Source organism: Polyodon spathula, chromosome 20 (genome assembly GCF_017654505.1).
Source record: "Polyodon spathula isolate WHYD16114869_AA chromosome 20, ASM1765450v1, whole genome shotgun sequence".
Lineage (NCBI taxonomy): Eukaryota > Metazoa > Chordata > Actinopteri > Acipenseriformes > Polyodontidae > Polyodon > Polyodon spathula.
The window spans coordinates 20519990-20540706 of record NC_054553.1 but is presented as its reverse complement, the minus strand read 5'-3'; the positions used below and the strand labels follow the sequence as shown (position 1 = coordinate 20540706).

The 20717-nt window shown below is 38.8% G+C and overlaps 1 protein-coding gene across 2 annotated transcripts in view; it reads left to right on the top strand.

Annotated features, from left to right (window-relative positions):
* The first annotated feature begins 702 nt into the window (after window positions 1-702).
* Window positions 703-20717, top strand: part of LOC121295435 (alpha-N-acetylgalactosaminide alpha-2,6-sialyltransferase 1-like) — a 28964-nt gene continuing 8949 nt past the window's right edge. The window contains exons 1-5 of one of the 2 annotated variants that reach the window (XM_041220041.1): window positions 703-891; window positions 11201-11450; window positions 12858-13026; window positions 16528-16693; window positions 19511-19649. In XM_041220041.1, coding sequence (XP_041075975.1) covers window positions 794-891; window positions 11201-11450; window positions 12858-13026; window positions 16528-16693; window positions 19511-19649 — 822 coding nt within the window. In that variant the 5' untranslated portion in view covers window positions 703-793. The remainder of the gene's footprint in view (window positions 892-11200; window positions 11451-12857; window positions 13027-16527; window positions 16694-19510; window positions 19650-20717) is intronic. The other variant, XM_041220040.1, reaches the window with a different exon arrangement.

Genomic DNA, 20717 nt, shown 5'->3' with positions numbered 1-20717 from the left:
GCTCTTTTCTCTCTCTCTCTCTCTCTCTATATATATATATATATATATATATATATATATATATATATATATATATATATATATACACACACACACACCATTTAAAAGATAATCACTCCTTCCTTCAAGAAAAACGAAAATATTAATCACAAATTTGCTCACTAAATACTTAGACAGCCCTAGATATGTTATCAACCCCTCTGCAAAAACGCTAAAGATTTTAACAGCAGCATCCCACAGTGTAGCCCATTATAACCAATACAACAATTTAAATAAATGGTCCGTTGCGATTTTACCACTGAAATACACCAGTTAGTTATTCAATTGGTGTTACATTTGTGGGATGCGAACAAAAGCTGGAATGCAAATAAGACGCTGGTCGAATAAGAAGCCAACTTCAGCAGCGTGGAGACAAGCAAATGTGTAGAGCCGCTGATACAGCTTTTTAATTGATATTTTAGTTTTTCATGAAGGAGGGGGCATTGATTTTACCATTATATTGATTGAGCAAGGTGTAAGTGAGTTCAAACACACAGAAAAGGGACACGCTGCTTTGTCAAAATACCGTGAATATGGAACCAACTTCCAGGTGGCACTATTTTTAGAACTGTACATTATATCAAAGCTGTTTTGAAATACATTAGGGTTGCAGCATCTAAATGCTGTAACAAAACTGGCACTGAAATAATCTGATTGCCAATAAGATCACTGAAGGAACCTCCCTCAAGGCACAGTGTACTCGCACAAAAGGCAGATAACTTCAGTGTGCAGGTAGCTCAGTTACAATTACAGCATGAAGACTCAGAGGTTGGAGAAGACATTTATTGGTCTAATCGCCGTATTATTACTAACCGGAGCCTATTTCCATGGAAATCTGGGTGATCTAGAGCGGTGAGTTACCTCTACCCCCCTCATATGGAGATATAATATATATATATATATATATCTATATATATTATATATATATATATATATATAAATTTGTAAACATTTAATACTGATAAAGGCAGGATCAGATTAATTTATGTGCTACCTATCTGTTTTCTATCTGTAAGCAAACATTTCTTATTCGGCATGGTTATGTGGTTCAGAGCAGACAGTCCGTTAATACTGTGTGCCAGTTGCTTGTGTTTCTGAAATATACTTTCACAACATTTGACGGTCTGAAAATAGGTTAAACATAATGCTTAGTCCTGAACGGCAATTTTTTACAGCATCTGTGTTCAGCACTATGTCACCCAGTTCAAATGCAGTAGACACCGGTGTACAGAGCAGAGGCTGTACTTTTGCTATGAGATGACGTTTTTTTTTTCAGCGCGAGAAATACATAAATACATTACTTTTAAAACGGCTAATATACAGAGGACTGGATAATTAAACAAGACGTTTTAAAGGCAGAAATTTTGTAGACGAGGCAGCGTCTTCATTTCACCACCACCAAAAAATAAAATAAGGGAACATGTTAAATTATTTGTGCAGGGGCCACTCTGACAACTTTAAATACAGTGGATTTTATATAAATGCACAAAAACAAAACTAACACCGTGAATGCTGGAAAAAAACGGACACGTTTATAGCAATGAATGAGTGCAGAGAAGGCGATCTTGTATGCCTAATGACGAATGTTTTACATTCGTCATATTGTACACTATAGAAGACTGTTGAAACATTTGTTGGCATTTCGTGTCCGAATCCGTAAATAACTGCATAACTTATTAAATAACTTTCAGGTAGGCGATTAAACCTTAAGGGGTACTGTGCAGACAGCTATTTAATATTCTTTATCAATAAATTGTTTATCAATGTAAATGCTGTACATGGCCATTTTTTTTTTTTTTGTTTGTTTTACAAAACAAACATTTAATGTGTTCTTAAGTAAATTAAACAATGTTTGTGGGATGCGCTACCGCATTCAGATAACATGCTAGTTATTAGAGGTAGTAATGTAACACCTCCACAGTCAAGGGAGCGTACAGCTTCACCACACACCTGCCTTTAGCTCCAAAATATCAGAAAATGTACAGCGACTACGCCAGTTCAGGGCTAGAAGGCACAGAACAAATTGAAGAAGATCCTTCAGGTTCTTTTTATTCGGATAACATATCTAAAAAAATGTTGTTACAAGGTAGCCAAGAAAATCACACAGATACATTTTGCAGGCGTTTGTTTATTGTAAACTTCCATTAGCGACACATGGTTTAAAGGATACCAGTATAGTAAGATAGTAACTCCATTCCCCTATTAACAGGTAGCAAGATTTCAAACAGTTCAAGAAAGTTCATCTTAAATTGGTCGTGTATAAAGAGCAAATGCAACAACGCTGCTACCCAGGACTAAAGTGGAGATACACATTAAAAGACACAGTAGAACTGTCATAATAAAAACAATACCGACCACAAACACGCGTGCAGGGGAGGGAACACAAAGAGAGAGAGAGTGAGAGGGAACCACCATCGCAATATAGCCTATTCTGTACACTTCGTAAATTACAATCTACCCCCAATCGGGCTAAACGCACTCGAGACGTTCGCGCTCATTATTCAACACCGGCATACAATCAGCCTAATATTTATTGTCGGGATACTTCATTTACTGGTCCGTTTCCGTCTCTATCACACATCATTCCACGTGCCAAACACTGCGTTCCCACTCCCGCACAGACATAGAACCGCCAGGGTGGCCATCCCGTTTGTAAAAACACGTGCTATTCATATTCAGGTGTGTACAATGGTCAATAATTCAATTACTACGTGCGCAACAGGGCAAATATATGTAAGCAGGTGGAGAAGCCAATATAACGTGATACACATCAATTATAAAGTGTCAGACAACATAAAGCATGCTCTGATCAAATCAATAAATACAATTATAAAAATAATAACACACAAGTGTAAAATAAATGTGAACAGGGCATTCTTGACCCTGTTTACAGTCATAGGCGCAGGGTTTGCATAATTTTTGGTGGTGCCCACAAGGGTCAGAGTCCCGCACCCTATACTTGCAGTCTGATCATTTAATTAATTAATTAATTAATTAATTAATTAATTAATGATGGATTGGAAACAGTAAAAAGTTTACCAGATTTATCTATATTGCATAAAACCACAAGCATCCCACAAGGCAGTGGTGTGTGACAAGGGCAAGGCCCTTACGTTATACTTGCGCGCTAATTAGCATTTATCTATTTTTTTTTGTTTTTTGTTGTTGTTGTTTGTTTGTTTTGTTATTCTTTTTTTTTTTTTTGTTTGTTATTTTTTTTTTTGTTTTTTTGTTTTTTTTTTTTTGGTGTTGTTTTGGTGGTTTGTTTTTTTGTTTTTTTTTTTTTTTTTTTTTTTTTTTTTTTTTTTTTTTTTTTTTTTTTTTGTTTTTGTGTGGTTTTGTTTTTTTTTTTTTTTTGTTTTTTTTGTTTTTTTTTATTTTTGGTTTTTTTTTGTTATTTTTTTTTTTGTTTTTTTTTTATTTAATTTATTAATTAATTAATTAATTAATAATGATGGATTGGAAACAGTAAAAAGTTTACCAATTTATCTATATTGCATAAAACCACAACCGTAAGAAAAACGTATTGTGGTTGTATTTAGACTATCTATTTTATTATATATTATTGCATACCTATGATATACTGAGTTGGCTTACATTGTCCTATACAATGGTATATTAGATAAACGACAACCAAGTACTGATGGGTCCATAATCCAAAAAAGCAAATGCTTCCTGAAATTAAATTTAAACTGCTGCTGCTCTGGTCGCCCACACACTGCGTTTAAACTTGAAATTATCAAATCAGCATTTCATTTCAAAGGAGCAAGCAGTGTAAACAATACTTCAGAGTCGTTTTAAAGCAACAACACTGACATAAAACGAACCTAATGATATGAATACAATAGGGCTCCCAGTCAAGCCTCAAAACAGCAGTATGAAATATCGATGACTATACGTCCCACTTGCATTTCCGCTCCATTCCTCTCCCCGCGATGTTGTTATTTTAATATCATTACTGCTAAGTGAAACCTTAAGTATGTAATTACGCCTTGGTGGCGTAAGGAGAAAAAACAAACAAAAAACATCACATATGCAACAAGCCTAACATACTACAGGGGTATTACTAAAATATGTGTTTAGTAATCTATACAAACTCGTGTACTTCATATAGATTACATTCAAAACTAGCCTACTATAAACTATACACAAGTTTATAAAAAAAACAACAAAAAAAACGTCATTTTTAATTTAGTGACAGCTGTAGCATCACGCATTGCATCTTGTATAGGCCTAATATTTATTTATTGTCACATTGTTTGCTATATTTATTTATTTACTGCTATATTCTGATCCCCTAGTTACAGTGAGTTTTGTTGGGGCCCCGCGGGCTCGTGAGTTAATCTGCACCTGTTTGTGAAGCAGACGTCTGGCGATTGTGACTAGAGCGGTCTGTACTGCTCATGATCTATACTGTTTTCAACTTGTCGTACCAGTGAAGCGCAATGTTTTTGCATATTTTAGAAGTATAAATACTCAGGTAAACATTAATATAATCACAATACTCATACTCCGACGGTTTTAGTTTTATTTATTACCGCGGCTGCATTTTTAGTAACAGCAACAGCAGTTGAATGTTTTCGGTGTTTGAAATTGATGCACACTACATAGTCCCTTTGGGTAACGTTTATGTTGGTTTTGATAAAAAAATACACAATGTTGAGGTTAATGTTTTTTGATATGGTAAACATTTTAAATGGCTCACCGAATGCTGAGGTGGAAAGCAAATGGTAACATAATAAACATTTACAGTGCAGACTATTTTGCATTATTTATATTGATGCCTAATAGAAAGAGAATACGAGCGTTTCCAAAGAGATTCCTAAATACTGGCTTTGATAGCTTTTGAATAAAGAAAATCGGAATCCACCGACAGTACTACTGAAACCCGAGGCAGACGTGATTGGTGCATCGAATCAGGTTTTTCAAACAGGCAGTTTAAAAGACCTGATTCCGATGCACCTATCACGTCTGCCAAAAATTCAGGACATGTGAAAAACACATATGAATCCAAATTAACATGTATTTATACTAAAGTAATACAAAAATGACTACAGAAGATTTACAAGTGAGTAGTACTGTAAATACAGCATAATGGTAAATCTAGAAAAACTACTCACTTCTAAATCTTTTGTAGTCATTTTTGTATTACTTTAGTATAAATACATGTTAATTTTGATTCATATGTTGTTTTTTTCTGACTTTATGTGAACGAAAGACACACATTTGCCCATTGGAAATAGTGATATTTTGAAATATCACTGACCTGGTCACAAATGCAAACTTTGTGGGGAATAATAGCCATTTACTATACTTTTGAGGCATAAGCAATTAGGAAATAACACTTACTACCCAGGAACAAAAAAAAAAAAAGAAAATGTTACACAGTGTTAATCTTTGCGGTCGCGAGACCGAGATTATAAATAAACATTTCCGTTTGGATCGTGAACTTTGTTGAACACTGGAAACTCCTGTAGTGGCAATGCTGAGCACTCTGGCAGTAGCTAACGCAGGTAACGACACTGGACACTCCGGCGGTGGCAAACGCAGGTAGCGACATTGGGCACTCCAGCAGTGGCGATCCTGGCAGCGTCGTGCGGTACTCGGACAGTGGCAACGCTGTCAGCTATGATGCTTGGCACTCCAGCAGTGGGCATATGTCTGGCTTTTGCCCTTCAGAAACAGGTGTAATGGCTGGTGATGCTGGCCTGCTGACTTTGGAGCTCGGAGAAGCCGCTCCACTTCTGGCTCTGGAGATGGCAGATGCTCCTCCCCCTTTGGCTCTGGGGCAGGCAGCACCTACCTTTCTGGCACTAGAGATGTCACCAGCTTCTTTCCTCACCTCCAGGAACAGCCTCTCCTCCACTTCTTTCGTTTTGGGGAAGGCAGTTTGCTCTTCTCTAGCCTTTGGGCAGGTTGCTCCTCCTCTTCCTCTTGGAGGGGCAGCATACCACCTTGTGCCTGAACTCCCAGCACACATGGCACCAACCTTGATCCTTGAGGCCACAAGGGGGTCGTCCAGTCTGCCATCCCACTGGGTTCCAGCAGATCCAATTATCCATTTTGTTTGTGTTATTTATTTATTTTTTCAACTGCAGTCCTGCTCTGGGTCACAAGAGGCACTATCTCACTTCCAACACCACGTGACAGGGTAGCATCACAGCCCTGACTGGCTACCGGCAGGAATTAGACCCAGGGACAGAAAGTGGCAGTTTTAATTTTGCAATACTTATTTATCAAAATAACAGAAAACACAGGAACAAAATAAACACAGCACAAGGGACAAAATAAAAGGTTTAAACAAAACAATAACTGTGTAGGCTGGGCATTAGCCTTCGCTACCACATTTACAAACAATACAAAAATCACAGCACAAACGCTCACCCCCAAACTCCTCCAACAAACAGTGGGTTTCTGGATCTTTCTATACATGTGGCCACACTTACGATTGCTGGCAGGGACAGATTTAACCCCATCCTTGCCAACCTTACATGCCACACACACACACTATTTACAGCAGGGCTTCTGCCCTGCCACAATCGCATCAACTTCTTTTGGGTCAATAGAAATGCCTTCTGAGAAAACGTATCCATAGAACTCATACATCGATATATTGTGCTCACATCGTGCCTTGTTGAGGATGAGATTCCTCACCTGGAGTCTCTTAAATACAGCCTTCAAGCTGCTGTTGTGGTAGTCTGTGGCAGGCTGGCGAGTGGATAGAGGCCCAGAGACAGAGACAGTCTGTAGTTCAGAAAAATAACTATTTTATTATAAAAACACAAAAATGAAAGGGCACAAGGGCCAAAATAAAGGGATTTAAACAGAAATAAAGTAAGACAAAAAAGCAAAAATAACAATTTCCAGGCTGGGCAATGCCTTCACTGGATTCAAACTTTCAAACATACAAACAAACCACCAACCTGCTTCCTCAGCTCCCTCTTCTCTACTGGGAGGCTGAGGCCTCCTTTTATGCCAGGTGGCTAAATGATAATTGATTAATTACATTAGTTGATTGCTCCCAGCTGGGGCAATCAACCTGGACAGGGAGGAGAATTTAACTCCATCCCTGCCAGTATTTCCAAGGGCAGAGCCCTGCTCTGCCACACACCTCCCCCACGTACAAAGTACGTAGGCCGCAATCGGCCAAACTCCCCCCATTCCCCCCACCCTCCCCCCAAGAGTCCAATTATGTCCCTTGGGTAGGCTGTTATGGTGCGTGGTGGTGGGCGGGGTTGATGTCAGAGCCCCCAAGCCTTCTTTGGTTGAGGGGGCCCCAGATCTCCAAGGTAGTACGGCGACGGCGGCCCGACTCCCTCTAGTGGCGGAGGCGGCGACGGCGGCCTGGCTCCCTCTAGTGGCGGAGGCGGCGACGGCGGCAGACCCTCAGCAACCCTAGAAAACAAAAAGGAGACAACAGCAGTCCCACGCAATGCGGAGCAGCAGGCAACCCCAGGCGATGCGAAGCAGCAGGCAACCCCAGGCGATGCGAATGTGTCATCCCTGTGCGGTGCAAGGCAGGCATCCTTGGGCCATAGCTACTCCTCTCTGGGCTCTGGGGGCGGCGGCGGCTCCTCGCCCCTCTCTGGCTCCCGGGAAGGCAGCTCACCCCTCTCTGGCTCCCGGGAAGGTGGCTCACCCCTCTCTGGCTCTTGGGAAGGAGGCTCACCCCTCTTTATTGGAGTGACAGGGGCATCTCCCATGTCTACCGCCAGGTAATTAACCACCATGAGGGCAGCCTCTGGGAAGGACGCTGAGTGGTGTTGTTCCTCCCACTGTTCCCACCTCTCCCCATCTTGACGCCACAACGTGTTGATAACTATGGGGAGATCATGGACGAGGTCTGCCTCAGGGTGCATCAACCAGTCCCAAATCTCCTGGGACGGTTGTGAAGGTGGTGGTGCTGGAGGAAGTGGGGTGGCTCCTGATGCCCGGGGTGAACACTGCATCTCTTCCTGGGCCTGGTTGTAGGGGCCGTGTTGTGGCCGTCCTCCTCACACCGGCCACACCAGTTTGCCGGTGACACATCTGGGCAGGACCTCCAACGATGGTCCTCCTTCCCGCACCAGGAACAACAGGGGAAGAGGCTGACCGGGTCCGCCAGCGGTGGCTGCAGCAGCTTACATTTCTTCAGCTGCTGCTTGTCCTGCCTTTGTCGCTGTCTGCTCTTCTTTCCCATAATCCCCCAAAAATAATAATAATTCTCCCAAAAATTAAAAAAAAAAAAAAAAAATACTGCTGAGCCTCTAGGTGGCACTATCCCACTCTGACACCAAATGTGGTAGGCTGGTGAGTGGATAGAGGCCCAGAGACCGTCTGTAGTTCAGAAAAATAACTATTTTATTATAAATAAACACAAAAATGAAAGGGCACAAGGGCCAAAATAAAGGGATTTAAACAGAAATAAAGCAAGACAAAAAAAGCAAAAATAACAAAAATAACAATTTCCAGGCTGGGCAATGCCTTCACTGGATACAAACATACAAACATACAAACATACAAACATACAAACATACAAACATACAAACATACAAACAACCTGCTTCCTCAGCTCCCTCTTCTCTACTGGGAGGCTGAGGCCTCCTTTTATGCCAGGTGGCTAAATGATAATTGATTAATTACATTAGTTGATTGCTCCCAGCTGGGGCAATCAACCTGGACAGGGAGGAGAATTTAACTCCATCCCTGCCAGTGTTTCCAAGGGCAGAGCCCTGCTCTGCCACATAGTCATATTCCTCTTCTGAGCTAGATGAGCTGGGGTCTTTACCACTTGTACTGTCATTCCCACATGGACGTTATGCACATTGTACTTTGTTCTTTGCTTGTGTGTGGGCAGTCTTCCTGAGTCATCTGTTTTTGTTCTCAGTTGTTTGGACCTGCAGCACTTTTCAAAGTGGTTCATTTTCCCACATGCTCTCCAAGTTTTAGCAGGACAAAAGGCTTACCCTCTTTTATGAGGATAGCTACCTCCACAGTTGTTGCATTTATTATTGAATGATCTATTAATGTGTGTTTTCTCTTACTAAGGTATAATGCATCTACCGACCTTTCTATCTGAGGCTGCTGTTGTGTCATTTCAATTCCTTTCACTTGAATCATCTAGTACTCTCCGTCTCAAACGCGATGAAGTTCAGCTCAGAATTATTTGGAATTTAATCTCTTTGTCTATATCCACAAAGTCACACGTAGCTGCTAACTGTCTGAGTCTCGTGTAATATGCATCTAAAGTTAAATTTTCGTTTTGTCTTGCCCGACGAGAAATCTCATACTCAATCTTTTTTTTTTTGGTGAGAATTATTCACACAGCTTGTTTCCAGCAGCGTTGTGAGCACCCGCTCCCCGTTTCAGGTAACATGTCAATAATACTGTATACTTTAGTCCCCGCATAGTGTAACAACATGGCATCTTTTATATCAAGCGCAGCTAGAAAGTTCTGAAATCTTTTAATCCATTTCTTCCAGCGAGGTCCCACTGAACTAGGTTCAACAAGTATATCAATTACAGGGAATGTATTTTCTTTCTTTTTTTCTCTTTTTGTTTTTAAAATAAGGTGTGTAGATTTCCTACTTACAGGTTCCATTGTCACCAAATACAGTGTTGCTATGATTGTTGTGTATAGAGAAGACACAAATGCACTGTAAAGTTAAATGCATTGTATTGTTACATCCAGGAACAGATCAAACATTTCACTCTTGGCTCTCTAAATGTGTATTGCAAGACTTGGAACTGGAATGTGCTCTACTGAGTCCAGTAAGCTGCATGTAAAACCCAAACTGGAATTAATTACAACATTACAAAGTGTACCATCAAAACTGATATGTAGGGAATCGGACACTGATTTTTTTGTTCCTAGTGCCTGTTTAATAGAAAGACTGATTTGATTTCCCTATGAAAAATAGATCACTTCATTGATGCCCAGGCACTGAAATTAGACTTTTTTTGGGCGCCTGTGAGACGGTGTGGGAATTCACTACACGCAAGACAGAATTGTTTAGTTGAAACGCCGTTTGGTGCATTTATTTATTTATGCCACAAGGTGGCAGTGTGGCACTGTGGTCAAAGCATAACCCAATACCAGCAATGGTAAAAGGTTGACCGTTCACTCGTGGTGCACATGCAGGTGCTCAAAATAATAAAACAAAAGGACAAAAGAAAAAAATGAAAATAAAACACAATAACAAAACTACAAATAAAAGTTGCTGCACTTGCAAAGTTCCCCCACCATCGCTACCCATACGGCTTGGGTCTTCAGTCTGCGGTTTGCTATTCCTCTGCTATACTCTATGGGGTTATCCAGGGTTTCTCCGCTATCTACACACATCCCGATTTGGGTAAGTAATTATAATTATTTTTCGTGGTTTATTTTCTTTTGTTCGGCAGTCTTCCTCAGCCTTGTTTGTTTCTCCAGTCCCTCACGACCAGGGCTGTCACAGTGATTCTTCCTAGATGGGCAGGGCTGAGGAATAACAAAGCATAGTTTATATAGGTCAGGTATCCCCCAAGGCCCGCCTCCTGACCACTCAGATAGAGGGAGAGAACACACCCTCATCCAACCTCTCTGAGTCATCGCCATGTTCGACAGGTGGATCTTGTAGGGCTTACGACCCCTCCCCCACAGGATCATGACGTCAGATAGCCAGCACAAGTCTTGCCCTGTTACAGCGTCATATAAACATTTTCATAACAAATCATTAAATATTCTTAAGTTAATTTTTAACAAGGTTCTGCCTATAGAAAAAAGTACCAGCTTGACTAGACCAATGGTTGTATTTACAGTATTTACTGTGCAACTTGCAAACTTAAAGAACAACATCCATGTATCTAGCTGTTTCCACCATGCTACCTGAAGAAGGTGCAAGCCAAAATGCCTTAGCTAATTATTAAAATAATGAGTTATCATTTTATCAATTACTTTCCTTCATTAAGCATGTGTAGTGGTTGATGATGACTATCCTGTTGGATCCTGATTCTCCTTCGATACAGTGGTTTTCTCTGTCTCTCTCTCGCAACACAACAATTCATAACTACCTAAAAAAGTTAATCTCATCTCATCATTACGTTTTATAGTGCATGCATATGTTGTTTATGGAAATATTGTAAAATATTCATTTTAATTTCTCCATTCCACCATTAAATGTATTAATCCTAATCCAACAATTAGGTATGTCATGGTGGCTGCCGTTCTAAAAAACCAAGACAAAACAACTTTAAGAGAAAAAGCAGCCTCTTCTCTAAGATCTACAGTGATGAGCCAGGAGCCACCTCTCGAACCCACTGTGGAAAAGCAAGCCATGGCTGTGAATGTGCCCAAACCCACTACAAAGAAGCCCTTGAAGATCGAGGATTTTATACGCTACCCCAAGTGGGATATAGAGGAGGACTACCACCGGGACCCTTCTGCAAAAAACACAGTAAGGAAAGCTAAGAGTGTTGGGTTGATGTTTCTTATAAATTCTTATTTCTTTATAAAATACAGTGATGTTCTGTAAGGGTGATGGGTGTAAGGGAAATGCATAAGAAAAACATATAACTGTAAGAAGATAACTGCAAGAAAAAAGTCAGCACTCCTGTACCTTGTTGGAGCGGGTGGCTTTTATTAACTGGTCATGAAGGTTTGAGTGCTGGTAATGCTTGTTCAGCACTGTCAAACAAACAGTCATTTCAAAATCCCTTTACTGTAAATCTCTAAAGGCAATCAATTGTTGTCTATACATCTTAATCAATGTGGTTAACATGCATGCTCTGTTATATACCAGCTGTTTATAAAACTCACCAACTCAACAGTGTCTCAGTGTCTATCGGTACTGATGTTTTATATATTAAAATAGGGGCTCCCTTAAAATGAATACTTAAAATGAGGGGTGTGCAGAGAATCCATCACTTGTAATCGTACTGGGAAAGCAACACTATAGATATTCTTATGACATCACTGGGAGGAGTGACAGGGCTGAATGCAGGAATGGCTGTACACTTTTCACTCAGACAGTGACCTAACAAGTTTGGTACGATTTAATATTGTTCCACAAGTCAAAAAGCATCAAATTCAAGAATCTTACTGAGATGGAAATATACATCCTAATCCCCTATAATCCTGTTACAAGTCTAGTGTTAATTATACTTATTGCATAACTTTAGAACAAATAAAGCAGACCCAATGAAACTCATATAAGATCAAAACAAAACAAAAACAACAACCAGGGCACAGAGTGACATCAGTGCTTTCCCATGACTGTCAAAAGGACATGAATAGAAATTTCGCAACATACCTCTCTGAATTCTCAAAACAGGGGAATATGTTTTTACTGTACATTCTGTATAAATATAAATGACAAGTATAAACACATCTCCACACTGTAGCTGATAAAACCACTGAAATGTCAACACCAAGCAGAACTCTGTGTAGCTTACGGTGCTTAAGATCATAGCAAAGAGAAGTACCTCTGTATTAAAGTACTTGGAAAGTACTTTAATACAGAGGTACTTCTCTTATTATAATTATAGTAGCTAGAACCCTTCTCTGCAAATTGAATCGATTTTCAGTTACTAGACATACAGTATTTTGTTTTAAATTCAAGTTGTAAAATTTTTTTTATTCCTATTACTGTGAAACTGATGATTCAATTGCTTTTCCAGATGTATAATAACAAATTGTTGCAAACTTTATTTTGGTGTAAAAGAGCTTGCTAATTCTATTCTGTGGAGTTTTGCAAATGCGTACATTTACTGGATAGAATTATCTTATAATTTTGGGAACTTCTTCTTTCCAACCTTATCTCACATCCCTAGCCCACTACAGTTTCTCAATGTCTCTGTTACAGACCTGCCCAAAGTCTATAAGATCCAGATCTGCTGAAATTAATTGGTTTAAACAGATCTTCATCCCTGACATCAGCATCTTCATGCACAAAGAACACTTTAATGATGAGGAGTGGAAGAGGCTGGAACATTTCAACCCTCCGTATGGATGGATGGGGACTAATTACACAGGTGAGGAATGAGCTTGGAAATTATTCTGCCACACCCAGGGCCTTCCTAGTGATAGTCTGTAGCCATACTACCTTGATTTGCACACATGGTCTAGTACATTTGTGACATGCACTACATACACATGTTGTATCGCTTGCAAACAGTGAACTATGTCACTGAGTCTTTGTAACTCCCCTAGCATATTGTCACCTTAGTGCCTAATAAGGATAGACACAGGGTTGTTGTTTATCCTGGAGTGTTCTATGAATTATATAATTTGTGCAACTCAATAAACCTTTTAAGAAAACAAAAAGTCATGACACTTATAACAGGACAACAGCGTCTTTTGGAGAATGTATTTATTTATTAAATATTAGGGCTGCAACGAAGGGTAAATTTTGACCTGCAAAGGTTCGGCACACATTACCGAAGGAAGGTTCGAACCTTCATTGGTACTCATTTGCTTAATTTACTGGTGACGTCACCACAGCTGCTTGTTTATATTTGATTGAAAATCCTACTGTTTTACAGGTAATCCATACAAATGGAATAAAACATTCACATGTAGTTTAAAAATATGTTATATAGATGAATATAATTTAAATAAAAAAATACACATTGTTTATTTACACGTAATTGAAGATGTTTGCGATATGTACAGTAAGCTTGCATTGCGCAACTGCAGCAGACTTAGGCAAAGTAAAGCTTTATTTAAACAGTCACCGTTCTAGGCAGGCTATCAGTCACATTTTACTACTACTAAAATATTAATACTAATAGTTATAATATGAACTTACGCTTGTCAAGTGACTCCAGAGATTGGTTATATCTCCATGATACGAGTCGCTTGCACAGTTTGCATTCAACTTTTTTTTTGGTCGTCTGGGTATTTAATAAAAAAATCCCAAACAGCAGAGGGGTTTCGAGATATTTATTTCCATACAGCTTACGCTATACAGCATTGCTGTCGAGATGGAGAATGAAGAACTTTGCCTCTGGTTAATGAGCTGGTGGAGGAAGGGATGGACGGTGCTCAGTTTTTGAAGTTAAAATGATTAGTGTTATCATATATTTTGTATGTTTCAAACATATTCTACCATACCACTTCCCTTACCCTCTGTCGTACACTAGGTATTCAGTACATATTTTACTGAAGCACTACAACCGCTATAGATACCCCCTTGCTTTGGATACGATACCCTTCTTTATACACGGCAGCGGCACCATATGGAGTGGCTACATATAATGATTTGGTAGCGGACTTTAATACAACAGCGTAATATGCATTATACAAATCAAAAGATTTGCATGTGAGTGACATTTAATGTGTGATTTATACTATTCATATATTGTGAAACAGTTTCTGTTAACAGGAAAAAAACCAAAGAAAAAACACAGTCAATGGGGTCTGACTGACCCTTTAAAAGTTTAAAACAGACCTCGAATCCCTGGCTAGTGAATAACCCTTCGAACTTTCGCGCACAGCCCTGTTTAAGCGATAGAGCCCATCGACGCGGGCTCTACAGTGTGGTTGATGACCGCGACTGGAGTTATGCGCCCCGCGTTGTAGACGAGGGTGCTAACGAAAGTCAAAGTCATCTACCATATGGTACAGCCCGCACGAGAGGGCTCTATTGCTATTAGAAAACGATTTATTTATTTTCTCTTTAAAAACAAACAAACTTTAAAACCTATATTTACCTTGAACGTCTGATATTTCGCCAGGTAACATTCCGCTGATGAAAATAGTCCCCCACATAATTAGAATAGAAAAAACGACAAACACAGAGAAAGTGTTATTATTATTATTATTATTATTATTATTATTATTATTATTATTATTTATTATTATTATTATTATTATTATTGTTAACATATTTATTTATTTTACTCTTTCTTATTATAATTTACCTGGATATGTATAATTATTGAATACTCCGTGTAGTATTGAGTCTGAGTCAGGGAGGGAGAGGATTGGCTAGTGAGGAAAGAACTGAAACACGGTTGGCAGTTTAACTGTCTGGTTTTGAGGGAGGGTGTTGTTTGGATCCAGCCGATGGCAGAATTGTGGACCAGTCGTGTCTTCCTTGTTGATTTGCTGTCCAGTAGCTGCGAATTGAGCCTTCATTGCCGTGTCCTGTCACAGACATGATTTCGCTTGTCTCTAAACCAGCATGAGAAAGTATGTTTAAGCAGTTTTTTATGTTAACAGATTAGTTGTAGATTAGAATGTTAAGGGAACAAGCCGGTATGTATGCGTGGATTGATTTTAAAATGTAATTCACAGTTGGTTGGCTGTTCACACCCAATCGTTTTCTAATAAGAATACATACCCCTTTTGTTCAGAACACATTCTCAATGTATTTTTTTTTTTGGTTACAACATAGTTCTATCGTTCAAGAATGCCATCCTATTTTTCAGCTTTTGGAAAAAGAAAAGTAGCCTCTTTCAGAGAGATTTTTATTATATTAAGAGTTGTAGGCCTTCGATTAAAAAACGGTAAGTTTAAAACTACAATCCTATCCTGAAGAACTCAATTGTATAAAAATCTTTTCTGACAGTTCTGTGTTATTCAGGCATCCAACATAATCTTATCCACCCATCTAAAATTAACAGTGTTAGCATATTCTACTTATATAAAACATCTATTTTTCAGGACGAAAACTTATGCTTACCCTATTTTTTTAAGGAGTAATTAATTCAGAGTGGTCAAGTGATGTCGAGTAAGTGAGAGTTTTCAGGCAGAGTTTTCTATTCGGGATTCAGACTGTAACAGTTGGGTTCCTCAAATCACAAACTCAGTTTGAGATTGGAGATTATGAGAACAATTTAGTGGAGTTTGACTCAAATATTTATCTGTCTTGAAGCTGCCAACTCGTCCTCATTGATATCACTGCATCCTATCATGCTATATGTTTACAATGTGTTGAAAGCTGATATACCTGTATTGCATTACTGACATCATGCTAAAAAAATACATATATTGTATTTAAGTAAAAAATTCATATAATGTTTTAGCTTGGTTTATATGAATATTGTGCTTTTGTTCAACATTTTAACAAGAATAATAATTTTAGCAGGTTGACCTCTTAGTTAAACATACTGACCGGACCCTGCACTTGGTCATTTAGCAAAACGACACTTTGTGGTAATTCTTCAGAAGAACATCACCAGACCACTACGGTCAGCTTGTGATACTGCAGTTCCAAGCAACACCGTGGCTTTCAGTCTGCGGAAAGTCTGTTAAATGGTAATCTCTAAGCACAATCTTCTTATTTTAGCAGGTCACAAAAAGTTCAATGTGTTGTTCTTCTCAGAAAAACTGTTAGTTGGAAAGTACAGTGTAAGATTCAAAATTATGCAAATCACAATATTGAGGACAAATTTGTTTCTGTGTTTCACTTCACTTGTGTGTGGCCACCACAGGACCAGCATTATTGTTCTAGGGTGACCTCCTTTGGTCTGAAATTATATCACTAGGCTCGAGTATTCATTTTCTGTGTCCTGTTCATTTTTCATTAGAAGTCAAACAGGCTGTGGAATTGATACCTGGGCTAAAGGAACATAAAGTCCTGCTCAGCTCCAAGAGGAATGACAGTTGTATCCGCTGTGCTGCTGTTGGGAATGGAGGGATTTTGAACGGCTCTCGGAAGGGTGCTGAAATCGACTCGCATGATTATATATTCCGGTAAGATGTGCTCTAAAAGCTCAACCAAGACTATATTATCTCACAGAACCATCAAACACCTGATTATAAGCCTTATGGACCCTCTGAACTTGTCAGCTTCCATGTTTTCATTATCCCATTAGTAGATGCCTTCTAAAGCTAACAGGTCTTAGAAGCTTGAAGCTTACTTTAAACAGTGCCTTAAATTTCAAATTCTCTAAAGTAATCCTGTTCAAAATATAATAGGTGTTATTTCCAAAGTGTTTACACCAGTCTTTAATTAACTCCTATATGTTTTTAAAGGAGAACAAATCATGTTAATGATACAGAATGTTTTTCATTCTAAAAAAGTATTTGAAAATTCAATTTAAAATAGTAAATACTATTTTGTAAATAGTAAAATATATTCCTGCCCATCCTTTATTAAACGTTTGCATACGATTATTGTCTGTTTCATGAAAAACGTCTTGTACAAGCTTTTTTGAAAGACATACAGGCTGTATTTTCAAAGACTTGACTTAATTTTTTAATTAACTCCAATTTTCTGAAAGGAGAAAAAATCATGTTGATTTTTCACTTGCTATATATAACTTAGTTGCCTGGTTCTAGTTTTGTAAACTCAATAGGTGTTTTACCTATTTTGATAAATAGTAGTTAAAGACTGGAGTAAATGCTTTAAAAATATGATCCAATATATCTTCACCTGCCAAAAACAAAAATGTTGGATCAGGAAAATATTTTCATTGTGTGGATGTACTGTATATTATGGTAATCTGTATTTTCATGATACCAATTCCCATGACGAGGATGTATGTTTCTGATATGTACCTAAACAAGCTTAATATCCCAGCCAATCAAGAGCACAGGAGCAGCTTCCATATTGCCAAGCACAGCCTGGTTTATATATATAAATACAGTGCCTTGCAAAAGTATTCAGACCCCTGACCAATTCTCTCATATTACTGAATTACAAATGGTACATTGAAATTTCGTTCTGTTCGATATTTTTTTTTAAAAACACTGAAACTCAAAGTCAATTAGTGTAATGTGACATTGGTTTTATGTTGGGAAATATTTTTAAGAAAAATAAAAAACTGAAATATCTTGCTTGCATAAGTATTCAACCCCTGTGTTGTGGAAACTCCCAGTTTGCACCGATGAAAGAAATTTCCCTAACGAGGACACAATTACCTTACCATCGGCCTCCATCTGTGAACCATTAAAGTTGCTGTCACATTTTCTGGATAAAAACCCCACTGTTGAATGATCATTGGCAAGGCTGTGAATCTGAAGGAAAATGAAGACCAAAGAGCATTCTACAAAAGTTAGAGATAAAGTAATACAAATGCATAGATTAGGGAAAGGGTACAAAATAATATCCAAGTGTTTGGATAGCTCAGTGAGCACAGTTGGATCAATAATCAGGAAGTGGAAGCTGCATCACACCATCCAGTCACTGCCAAGAAAAGGCCGTCCCTCAAAACTCAGCGCTCAAACAAGAAGGAGACTTGTGAGAGATGCCACGGACAGGCCAACAATCACTTTGAAGGAGCTACAGAGTTCAGTGGCTTGGAGTGGAGTAATGGTGCACCAGTCAACCATATCAAGAGCTCTGCATAGCACTGGCCTGTATGGGAGGGTGGCAAGAAAGAAGCCGTTACTCAAAAAGTACCATCTGAAAGCACGTCTGGAGTTTGCCAGAAAGCATGAGAGTGACCCAGCTGCGATGTGGGAAAAGGTTTTGTGGTCAGATGATACCAAGATAGAAGTTTTTGGTCAAAACTCAAAGCGCTATGTGTGGCGCAAACCTAACACTGCCCATGCCTCAAGACACACCATCCCTACAGTGAAGTATGGTGGTGGCAGCATCATGCTGTGGGGATGCTTCTCATCAGCAGGGACTGGGCATCTTGTTACAATTGAAGGAAGAATGGATGGAGGAAAATACTGCAAGAGAATCTGCTTCAGTCTGCTAAAAAACTGAAGCTTGGGAGGAAATTCACCTTTTCAGCAGGACAATGATCAGCAAGGCCAAAGCAACATTGGAGTGGCTCAAGAACAAAAAAGGTGAATGTCCTACAGTGGTCCAGTCAAAGTCCTGATCTCAATCCCATTGAGAATCTGTGGCACTATTTGAAAATTGCGGTCCACAAGCGTCGTCCAACCAACCTGAACAACCTGGAGCAAATCTGCCAAGAAGAATGGGCCAAAATCACTCTGACACTGTGTGCAAAGCTGGTACATACTTACCCCAAAAGACTTAAAGCTGTTATTGCAGCGAAAGGTGGCTCTACCAAATATTAATGTGTGGGGGTTGAATACTTATGCAAGCAAGATATTTCAGTTTTTTATTTTTCTTAAAAATATTTCCCAACATAAAACCAGTGTCACCTTACAATAATTGATTTTGAGTTTCAGTGTTTTAAAAAAATATATCGAACAGAACGAAATTTCAATGTACCATTTGTAATTCAGTAATATGAGAGAATTGGTCAGGGGTCTGAATGTATACGAAAACGTTCCGTGACACACATATATATAATATGATATATATAGTATGATATATATACTTATATATATATATATATAGATTATATATATAATGTGGGGCTGTGGTCACTCATGCAGGATAATAAATATTGGGGGAAATTGACTGTTTAACGAAAACATGCTTGTCTATCATTTATCAATCATGGATTTGTATCATTATGCAGACTAATTTTTGAAAATGTATTTTATTAACAGAATAACTCAATTTGTTCTTTTTAGCGTGACCTAGTACACACTGTTTATGTTTATATAAGACACATATAGACCGATGTGTTTGTGTTCCTGCAGTGTGAATGGAGCTGTTATCAAAGGCTTTGAAGGTGATGTTGGAGTGAGAACCTCATTTTATGTCCACACAGCTCAAACCATGATCTCGTCTCTCTGGGTTTATGAGGAAATAGGTTTTACCAACATACCCATGGATAAGGTAAAGATTGACTTGATACTAAGAACTGAGGGTCAGATATTCAAATGAGATGTGTTTCGCACAAGCAGGTGCAGGGACTTTTTCAACTAAATTCAGCCTTGAGAAAAAGTTATGCCTGCGAGTGAAATTTAAAACCGCATTGGAGGAAGAAAAAAAGCTCTTGTTCATTTTTTTTTTTTTATTGCAAGTGTTTTTTCCTCGTCTGGAGGCTGCAGAGTTGTGAATAATTATGCAAAGTCCAGCTACAAGTGCAAAAGTCAAAATATACTTTCCAGAAATCACAATGTTGAGGACAAATTGCTTGCACATGTTTGACAAGTGCGATTGAGTGTGTGCATGTTTCACGTCTCGTGTAAAATGCGGTTTCTGGTTTCCATTCGCTCAGTTTGTAAACCAGGCTTTTCACCCGACGTCATGCAAATGAATGGGAAAAGTGGGGGTTGATATGTAAATGAACTGTGCGTAAAGTACTCGTGCTGTTTTTGTAGATTACTAGTGAAATTCTGTGAAAATGTGGTTTCCATGCGCAGAGAACTAGTGCACAAGTGAATCTAAGCTGCTATAATAAAGCAAAATACCTCATGCCTAGCTGGTTAATAATGTGTTTTACTGCTCTTGCCCAAATTGTTTTTCAAATATCATTAGTAGTGGACACTGTTTCAACTAACGTATCTTGCGACTCAATTTTATTTGGTCACTTCTGAGAGAGCATCAATAACTTGTTGGATGTTGTTGCGCTGTTTTGGGTGATCGAGATGGCTTATGACATCCAATTCACCAACTATATTTACTAACGTGGAGGGCAGACACGCGTTATCTTTGGACATAGCTGGGAACAAAAAAGGACAGGAATTAATTCAATTAGACATTTAAGCAGCAAGGGTATTCTCAAACAGCTGCATTAATACTATAACACGGGCATAACGCATTTCATGGTGATTTTATACAGAACTGTAAACCCACAAGAGATACACATGACAGACCAGACGCAGCAAAAAAAAAAAAAAAAAAGAAGCGCCCGCATTATCATTAAGGTGAACTACACCACTGCAAACCATAAAATCACCC